The sequence below is a fragment of the Morus notabilis genome, unplaced genomic scaffold (assembly GCF_000414095.1).
Source record: "Morus notabilis unplaced genomic scaffold, ASM41409v2 Scaffold199, whole genome shotgun sequence".
Taxonomy (NCBI): Eukaryota; Viridiplantae; Streptophyta; class Magnoliopsida; order Rosales; family Moraceae; genus Morus; species Morus notabilis.
In genome coordinates, this window is record NW_010366841.1 from 389,631 (window position 1) to 399,796 (window position 10,166).

A 10,166-nucleotide genomic window follows, 5' to 3' on the forward strand; every position below is an offset into this window, starting at 1 on the left:
CTTATTTTACGTATATTTTTTATTAAAAAAATACTTTAAAAAATCACAAATTATAAGTCAAAATAAAAAATAAATATAAAAAATAAACGTCCACTTAATATTCTTTTATTGACTATTCATTCTCCCAAAAAATTATTTGCCTCGTCCTCATAAGTTAGGAAGAGAAAAAGACAATTTAGGCCTGTGAATTAAGTCTTGTCAGATTTTTAATTTAATTTAAAATATAATTTTATATAAAAATTTTTTGAACCGAATTTGTGGTTAAATTTTGGGCATCATTTACTTCATAAATTTAAAATTTTAATTTAAATTAAAATGTAATATTTTTTTTAAATTTTTTATTGTATAAAAAAAAATTAAATATTATATTTTATAACAAATTTTTAACTATAAAAATTTAAAACCCAAAATTCAAGTGATTAAATAAACGAAATCTTAATACACGAGGGTCGTGGTCCCACTCTATGGGCCGCAATTGGACCCACAAGTAAACGAAACGTCGGACAAAAACTTGACTCAAAACCCTACTATAAACTCGCCCTCTATATAAGGTCAATTCCTCTTGGCTTACTCATCTTTCTCACGTTTCATCTTCTTGTCCCTCAAAGCCCCTCTTTTCTTAATCTCTCTGATTGGCTTTCTCAATGGCTCCGAAACGCCTCCTTGAGAAGCCCCCACCTGCCGATTCCTCGTCGGAGGACAAAGATGAAAGCGATTCCGCCGAGAACGAGGAAGAAAACGGAAAAGGCAACGAAAACGGCGCCGCAGGAGCCGATGATGAGGAAGAAAAATCTGGAGGCGACGAAGAAGTAGAAGATGAATCTCCTGTGAAGAAGCCCACGGTTTCGAAGCCCGACGACTCCGGGTCCGGTTCGGATACGGAATCGGACGACACTCCTCCGTCGCCGTCTCTGTCGGGCTTCACGATCAAGCCCATCGTGTCGAAGCCCATGGACGACACCGCCGACAAGCCCAAGAAGAAATCCTCGGCGAGGCCTAACAAGCGCGCTACGGAGTCGGAGGATCCGGAGAGGGAGACCAGCGAAAAGGACTCGAAGAGCAAGAAGAAGAGGAAGGTCACCTCCGCCGCCGCCTCCGCCTCTGTCACCGCTTCCAATGGCGGCGGAGACGAGGAGGATTCGAAGAAATCGTCGGGATTTGCGCGGGTGTGGAGCGAGGACGACGAGATCGCCGTCCTCAAAGGAATGACCGATTACAAGGCCAAGAAGGGCGCTGATCCCTACGCCGACATGGGGGCTTTCCATGATTTCATCAAGAAGAGCTTAAACGCCGACGTTTCGAAGAGCCAACTGGTGGATAAGATCAGGAGGCTTAAGAAGAAGTATCTCAACAACGCCGCCAAGGGCGAGAACGACGAAGACCCCGTCTTCTCGAAGCCCCATGAGCTCCTGTCCTTCAAGCTCTCGAAGAAGATTTGGGGAATTGGGGCTAAAAAAAGCCCTAATGGCAATAATGTCGAAGACAGCGATTTGAAGAGCAGAAGTAGCAAGAAGACGCCAGTGCCGAGCACGCCGGTGAGTAAGAGCACCACGACAGTCCTGGCTTTGCCGAGCAAGGAAATGTCTGTGAAGAAAGAGAAGAAGAAGAGGGAGCAAGTGGAGGCTAATGGTAAGGTGAGGGTTGAAAAGGAGGGGGAAGATGAAGATGAAGATGAAGAAGAAGAAGAAGAAGACGAAGAGGGAGGGGAAGAAGAAGAGTTCTGGGATAAATATCCTCACTTGAACAAGTCTCTGGAGTCGTGTTTTTCTTCCGAGTTTAAGATATGTTTGCCATTGGTTGAGACTTCGAAATTGGAGAAGCTTGATAAGAAGTGGAGAGAGTTGCAGATTGAAGAACTGGGGCTTTTCGTTCGTAAAGCTCATCTGAGTCAAGAACAGGCTGAACTGGTTTTGGGCGTTCTGAAGAGGTCCGTTTGAAGTTGGTAAAGAAAAGTTTCTCGCTTTTGTTTTTTTGGTTATTTTTCTTGAAACAGGGGAAATGTTTTGGTTGATGGATTACTATTGCCGGTTTTATACTTGGGAAAGGTTGTTTTCTTTTGGGTTTAATCTAAGGTTTATATATATATTTTTTGGAAGTAAAATTTTGTTGATGAGTATGTAATACTCATCTGATGCCATAGTATGTGGACTTTTGTTTCTGTGGATTACTCTACATTTTGGATTCCTAAATTAATATATGCAAGTCTTTTTCTTATGTATCTTTCTGATGTGTGTAAATCTTCTAAATAACAAAAGCGGCGACTGCCAATTGTGAACTGGTTAGTTAATTTAACGAAGACTTTTTAAGACCTAAATTAGCACTGCAAGTGGTCGGGGCTTGATCTGGCGGTAATCAGCCAAAAATAAAAATAAAAAAGAACAATATAATGAAGATGTGTTCTTTTCAATTTGTGTTTTCTGATTAATCTTTTGATCTCCACAAACTATGGTGGGGACTAGGAGTACATCGGATAGAGCATGCATCTGAAGAGTTGCCACTCTTCACGTACTCGTTTCATTTTATCTTTTTTCTCATTTTTTCTCATTTTATGCATCTGAAGAATCTATCACTTGCGTTACTTGCGTAGCGGATTCCAATTTTGTCTGTGTTGGTTTTACTTCATACAAGGGGAACCAAAAGAGAAAAAAAGAAAAAGGTTCCCTAGTGGAAATAATGGCTTCTGCTTTGTCCGCCGCGTGGTCATGGACTTTTCCACTTTCATTGAAACAGAGATCAATACGATTTGGGAAACCAAAGAGTCTTTTGTTACTTCCAACACTAGGAGTTCAATTGTTTCAACTAAAATTCCTGTAAGCGCTTAGATGATATCATCTTAATTATAATGCTAAACCATCTAAGCATGTCAGATGTTTTTCTTTCTTTCTTGCATTACGAGTTACATGCTGGTTGACTGAAAGAGTTGAAGCAAATTACTAGCTGGTCACTAAAATCTGAACCCTCTTCTTCTCTTGAAGACTTGGAAGTTCATTGATTCGACGCAGAACTGCATATCACTTCGAAGATGATATACAAGAGAGTATTACTCGGGTTTATCAAGATGAATTTACTAGTAACGATCTCCAAATGACGGCTCTGAAATATCATGTTTTAAGAGAACATGGTTTATCAGTTAGCTTGATGCAAGATTCCACATATCTATAAGAAGCAGCCCCAGGGCTTTGTTTAATTATCTCAAATAGTTTTAAGTGACAAACTCAGTTATCTTTATCAGTGTAAAATAGACGTATTTGACAGATTCAGAGGGGCCGGGATGGAAGATTCTTTGAGAGTTTAATGCCTTATTCTTTTCACAACTCATAAGCCACTGCGATGTGGAGGGACTTCGAGTTTATATGAAGCCTCCTACCTTGGAATGCTAGGAGCAGATTTTGGAGGAAGCCTAGAGTTTCACCACAAAGAAGCTGAAACACTCCTCAATTGAGGGAATGGAAAGTTCTTAGCTAATCAAGTACAGCAGTCAACGGAAACTCCCCTGGCATTGGACGGTGCCGTGAGTTGAAGTACGAATCTCCACTGATCTTTGCCAACTTGTTACTATAAACAGTCCGACTTTGCATGAGTTAGCCAAGTTGGACTACAATCTGTGTGTCAGCAAGAGCTCAAAAGACTTGAGACAAATGTTGACATGTTTTCATTTTCATTGATAGTTGGTGGAGAGACTTGGGTTTCAAAGAAAATCTAGATTCCCCTCTAAAGATCAGTTGGTTGAGATTCTTCTGTGGACTATGGGGGTCATATTTCAGCCCTACTCGTCCAAATGCAGAATAGGCGTCACTAGGCTCCGTTCACTTCGCTGATTCGAGTTTAGAATTCGAGTTGAGATGTGATTTTATGTGAGAGCTTTTTAATGTAGCAAAAAAGTTAGATGTGATTGTTTGTGAGAACTTTTTACTGTAGAAAAACTCGAATTCTAAACTCGAATCAGCAAAGTGAACGAGGCCTAAGTTTGTTTGAGGATGACTTTGTGGGATGCAATTATCTAATTATCATTATTATATACACCAACTGTTGAGGATTAATACTATGGAAAATGCATGCGTTTCAATAGGTGGTCATGCAGCAATCCTACATCCTTCTATCTTAATCCTAAATCACTCCATGCATAAATCATGGCTCTCAGCTTATATATTGTTCATCTCTTACAACGAGACTTTAGTGATGATTCAAAGGTATATAAATCAATGAATACTCAAAACCAAATATTTCATTACAAATTTCGGACCTATTTCCATCAACCACATCTGTAACTTCCGGTCTTCCCCAATTGAATGCAACATTTTTTTAATTTAAAAATAAATAAATATTAGGTCCTTGGCGTTGTAAAATTTACATATAATTTGAAAATTGGAACATTTTTAGCAAGGAATGAATGGATGAAATTTACCTGTTATAGCATGTGATTTTCATCTACCTGTTTTGAATGGATACATTTTGAAATTTATCAATTATGGTTACGGAATAAATCTAAAAAAATCTTTAATTTATTAAAATTAGTCTTCTTCTAAAAAATATTAATTATCAAATTTAATCGTAAATAAATCCAGTGCAATATTAATTTTCTCCTATTGACTATTCATTCTCCCAAAAAAATATTTGTCTCGTACTCCTAAGTTAAGAAGAGAAAAAGAAAATCTAGGTCCGTGAATTAAGGGCCATCAAATTTTTAATTCAAATAAAAATTTGATTTTATATAAAAATTTTATAATAAACTAAAAAATTAAAATTATTTATTGTAATAAAATTCGAATTTGAGATGAGGTAGAACAGAGTCTTTGGTCGAATTTTAATACACAGGGTCGTGGGTCCCACTCTAATGGGCCGCAATTGGACCCACAAGGGCACAAGTAAACGAAACGTCGGACAAAAACTTGACTACAAAACCTACTATAAACTCGCCCTCTATATCAGGTCAATTTCTCGTGTCCGACTCATCCTTCTCACGTTTCAGCTTCTTGTTCCTCAAAGCTCCTCTTTTCTTACTCTTACTCTGATCGGCTTTCTCAATGGCTCCGAAACGCCTCTTTGAGAAACCCCCGCCTGCCGATTCCTCGTTGGAGGACGAATACGAAAGCGATCCCGCCGACAACGAGGAAAAAAACGGAAAAGGCAACGAAAACGGCTCCGCAGGAGCCGATGATGAGGAAGAAAAATCTGGAGGCGACGAAGCAGAAGAAGATGAATCTCCTGTGAAGAAGCCCACAGTTTCGAAGTCCGACGACTCCGGGTCCGGTTCGGATACGGAATCGGACGACACTCCTCCGTCGCCGTCTCTGTCGGGCTTCACGATCAAGCCCATCGTGTCCAGGCCCATGGACGACACCGCCGACAAGCACAAGAAGAAATCCTCGGTGAGGCCCAACAAGCGCGCTACGGAGTCGGAGGATCCGGAGAGCGAGACCAGCGAGAAGGACTCCAAGCGCAAGAAGAAGAGGAAGGTGACCTCCGCCTCCGCCTCCGTCACCGCTTCCAAAGGCGGCGGAGACGAGGAGGATTCGAAGAAGTCGTTGGGATTTGCGCGGGTGTGGAGCGAGGACGACGAGATCGCCGTCCTCAAAGGGATGACCGATTACAAGGCCAAGAAGGGCGCTGATCCCTACGCCGACATGGGGGCTTTCCATGATTTCATCAAGAAGAGCTTAAACGCCGACGTTTCGAAGAGCCAACTGGTGGATAAGATCAGGAGGCTTAAGAAGAAGTATCTCAACAACGCCGCCAAGGGCGAGAACGACGAAGACCCCGTCTTCTCGAAGCCCCATGAGCTCCTGTCCTTCAAGCTCTCGAAGAAGATTTGGGGAATTGGGGCTAACAAAAGCCCTAATGGCAATAATGTCGAAGACAGCGATTTGAAGAGCAGAAGTAGATTGAAGACGCCAGTGCCGAGCACGCCGGTGAGTAAGAGCACCACGACAGTCCTGGCTTTGCCGAACAAGGAAATGTCTGTGAAGAAAGAGAAGAAGAAGAGGGAGCAAGTGGAGGCTAATGGTAAGGTGAGGGTTGAAAAGGAGGAGGAAGATGAAGATGAAGAAGAAGAAGAAGAAGCAGACGAAGAGGGAGAGGAAGAAGAAGAGTTCTGGGATAAATATCCTCACTTGAACAAGTCTCTGGAATCATGTTTTTCTTCCGAGTTTAAGATATCTTTGCCATTGGTTGAGACTTCGAAATTGGAGAAGATTGATAAGAAGTGGAGAGAGTTGCAGATTGAAGAACTGGGGCTTTTCGTTCGTAAAGCTCATCTGAGTCAAGAACAGGCTGAACTGGTTTTGGGCGTTCTGAAGAGGTCCGTATGAAGTTGGTAAAGAAAAGTTTCTCGCTTCTGTTTTTTTGGTTAATTTTCTTGAAACAGGGGAAATATTTTGGTTGATGGATTACTATTGCTGGTTTTATACTTGGGAAAGGTTGTTTTCCTTTGGGTTTAATCTAAGGTTTTTATTATTTTTTTTCAAGTACTAAAATTTTGTTGATGACTATGTAATACTCATCTGATGCCATAGTATGTGGACTTTTGTTTCTGTGGATTACTCTACATTTTGGATTCCTAAATTAATATATGCAAGTCTTTTTCTTATGTATCTTTCTGATGTGTGTAAATCTTCTAAATAACAAAAGCGGCGACTGCCAATTGTGAACTGGTTAGTTAATTTAACGAAGACTTTTTAAGACCTAAATTGGCACTGCAAGTGGTCGGGGCTTGATCTGGCGGTAATCAGCCAAAAAAAAAAAAAAAAAGAACAATATAATGAAGATGTGTTCTTTTCAATTTGTGTTTTCTGATTCATCTTTTGATCTCCACAAACTATGGTGGGGACTAGGAGTACATCGGATAGAGCATGCATCTGAAGAGTTGTCACTCTTCACGTACTCGTTTCATTTTATCTTTTTTTTTTTTTTTTTTTTTTTTTTTTTTTTTTTTAACACATACTGTGCACGTTTGAACCATAAGAATCTATCACTTGCGTAGTGGCTTCCAATTTTGTCTGTGTTGGTTTTACTTCATCATGTGTACAAGGGGAACCAGAAGAGAAAAAAAGAAAAAGGTTCCCTAGTGGAAATAATGGCTTCTGCTTTGTACGCCTCGTGGTCATGGACTTTTCCACTTTCATTGAAAAAACAGAGATCAATACGATTTGGGTAACCAAAGAGTCTTTTGTTACTTCCAACACTAGGAGTTCAATTGTTTCAACTAATTTCCTGTAAGCGCTTAGATATCATCTTAATTATAATGCTAAAACGTTTAAGCATGTCAGATGTTTTTCTTTCTTTCTTGCATTACGAGTTACATGCTGGTTGACTAAAATATTTGAAGCAAATTACTAGCTGGTCACTAAGAACTGAACCCTCTTCTTCTCTTGAAGACTTGGAAGTTCATTGATTCGACGCAGAACTGCATATCACTTCGAAGATGATATACAAGAGAGTATTACTCGGGTTTATCAAGATGAATTTACTAGTAACGATCTCCAAATGACGGCTCTGAAATATCATGTTTTAAGAGAACATGGTTTATCAGTTAGCTTGATGCAAGATTCCACATATCTATAAGAAGCAGCCCCAGGGCTTTGTTTAATTATCTCAAATAGTTTTAAGTGACAAACTCAGTTATCTTTATCAGTGTCAAATAGACGTATTTGACAGATTCAGAGGGGCCGGGATGGAAGATTCTTTGAGAGTTTATTGCATTGTTCTTTTCACAACTCATAAGCCACTGCGATGTGGAGGGACTTCGAGTTTATATGAAGCCTCCTACCTTGGAATGCTAGGAGCAGATTTTGGAGGAAGCCTAGAGTTTCACCACAAAGAAGCTGAAACATTCCTCAATTGAGGGAATGGAAAGTTCTTAGCTAATCAGGTACAGCAGTCAACGGAAACTCCCCTGGCATTGGAAGGTGCCGTGAGTTGAAGCTCGAATCTCCACTGATCTTTGCCAACTTGATACTATAAACAGTCCGACTTTGCATGAGTTAGCCAAGTTGGACTACAATCTGTGTGTCAGCAAGAGCTCAAAAGACTTGAGACAAATGTTTGACATGTTTTCATTTTCATTGATAGTTGGTGGAGAGACTTAGGTTTCAAAGAAAATCTAGATTCCGCTCTAAAGATCAGTTGGTTGAGATTCTTTGTGGACTATGGGGGTCATATTTCAGCCCTGCTCGTCCAAATGCAGAATAGGCATCACTAAGTTTGTTTGAGGATGATTTTGTGGGATGCAATTATCTAATTATCATTATTATATACACCAACTGTTGAGGATTAATACTATGGAAAATGCATGCGTTTCAATAGGTGGTCATGCAGCAATCCTACATCCTTCTATCTTAATCCTAAATTATTCCATGCATAAATCATGGCTCTCAGCTTATATATTGTTCATCTCTTACAACGAGACTTTAGTGATGATTTAGACACTTCAAAGGTATATAAATCAATGAATACTCAAAACCAAATATTTTATTACATTTCGGACCTATTTCCATCAACCACATCCGTAACTTCCGGCCTTCGCCCAATTGAATGCAACATTTTTTTAATTGAAAAATAAATAAATATTAGGTCCTTGGCGTTGTAAAATTTACATATAATTTGAAAATTAGAACATTTTTAGCAAGGAATGAATGGATGAAATTTACCTGTTATAGCATGTGATTTTCAACTTGGTCAATGCATGATTGTAGTATTTTTAGTGCTACATTCACTAATTTTGATAAAGGTGTTTATATTTAATATTTATCAATGGATTATTTCTAGGATAAAAATAATACCTTTCCTATTTAATGAATCGCCCAATAAACAGAGTCATGTGAATTTTTGCTAATGTTTCGGTGAAGATTGGCTAGTGTGCCGAATGACAAGTATGGAAGAAATATTTTGAGGAAAATGCTTATTCATTAAATAAAATAAAAAATGAAAATGGGAAGAAATATACATGTTCGAATTTATTTTTTGCTTATTGATTTGGTGGATCTCTCTCCCTCCTCTCTTTCTTCCAACCAAACAATAGATTGAATCTCTCCTTCTATCTCTTTCATTCCACCCCTCTCTATTCCTCAATCTCTCCCACCAACCAAACACAGTTAAGTTCCAAACAAAAGTTATTCAATTGTGAGCTTGGAATAATATTAGAAATAGTTGTAGCATTCCTGAAAAATACATGGTGGAATTTTGATAAAAAAACACATAGCACGTTCTTTTTATTATATTTTATTGGAATACACTAATGAGAATGTAATCATAGCAAAGCGCTAAAATCTTTGCGTTACATGTGAAAGTGTAACTTAACATCTATTCTATTTAACAATAATATTTTAAAGGTTTAATAAGAAAAAGTTTATCTATATTTTTTTTAGGAAGCAAAAGTTTATCTATTGAAAAGTAATGCTGTATTTTTCTTTTTAGGTTATTATCATGAAAATATTATGTTACACTTCTACTTTTATATATTACAGTATAAAACATGTTGAGATATATACTCATAAATTAAATAAGATGTAAATATTTTACTGATTATCAATGAAATGAGGAAGTTTTTCAATATTATTTTGCATGCATGTTTTGTTTTATAAATATCAAAATCCCTAAATTATTTTAGATGTAACTTTAAACATTGTATATAAGTGTTATATGCAGAGGATAGTGTTTGAAGTAAAATAATCTAAACTTGTCCGTAATTATAAATTAAAGTTAGGATCATTAATTTAAAATTACTAATACGGTTCATTACATTCTGAATGAAACAATCTTATCATAGATTGTAATGAGATTATTAGAATGAAAGCATTTTATGGCATATGATTACGTAGGACCGGAACACGATTAATTATGAAGCTCTAATAAATTCCGTTATTAAATAGAGTATTCAATATTAATCAATGATTGTCATATATGAATTAATCTTAATTCTGAGTAATTAATAGACTCATATTTGTGATATTATGTTCTTTGACATATTGAGTAATGACACATGTGAATAGTGTCAAAGTCTTAGTATATTGGGAGCATAGTAAAATAAATAGCCGGAAATATTAATTTACAAGATGAAATCCATTCCTTCATAATGAAGTAGATGGGCGGTTCCCATAAGTGTTAATTCGAGACTTGAATAATAAGAGCGCTCAATTTTATGATTGGATCATAAAAATATAGGAAAATAG

The 10,166-nt window shown here is 37.8% G+C and overlaps 2 protein-coding genes across 2 annotated transcripts; both read left to right on the top strand.

Annotated features, from left to right (window-relative positions):
• The first annotated feature begins 576 nt into the window (after positions 1–576).
• LOC21401266 (STOREKEEPER protein) lies at positions 577–2,220 on the top strand. The gene has a single exon (XM_010111254.2). The coding sequence runs from the start codon at positions 645–647 to the stop codon at positions 1,935–1,937; it is 1,293 nt and encodes a 430-aa protein (XP_010109556.1). The 5' UTR covers positions 577–644; the 3' UTR covers positions 1,938–2,220.
• Positions 2,221–4,939: 2,719 nt separating this feature from the next.
• Positions 4,940–6,592, top strand: LOC21401267 (STOREKEEPER protein). The gene has a single exon (XM_010111255.2). It carries the CDS (start codon positions 5,025–5,027, stop codon positions 6,306–6,308), a length of 1,284 nt encoding a protein of 427 aa, XP_010109557.1. The 5' UTR covers positions 4,940–5,024; the 3' UTR covers positions 6,309–6,592.
• The last annotated feature ends 3,574 nt before the right edge of the window (positions 6,593–10,166 follow it).

Bases quoted from the DNA above. Each gene is read 5' to 3' on its own strand.
- LOC21401266 (XM_010111254.2), top strand. From the start codon at position 645: ATGGCTCCGAAACGCCTCCTTGAGAAGCCCCCACCTGCCGATTCCTCG.
- LOC21401267 (XM_010111255.2), top strand. From the start codon at position 5,025: ATGGCTCCGAAACGCCTCTTTGAGAAACCCCCGCCTGCCGATTCCTCG.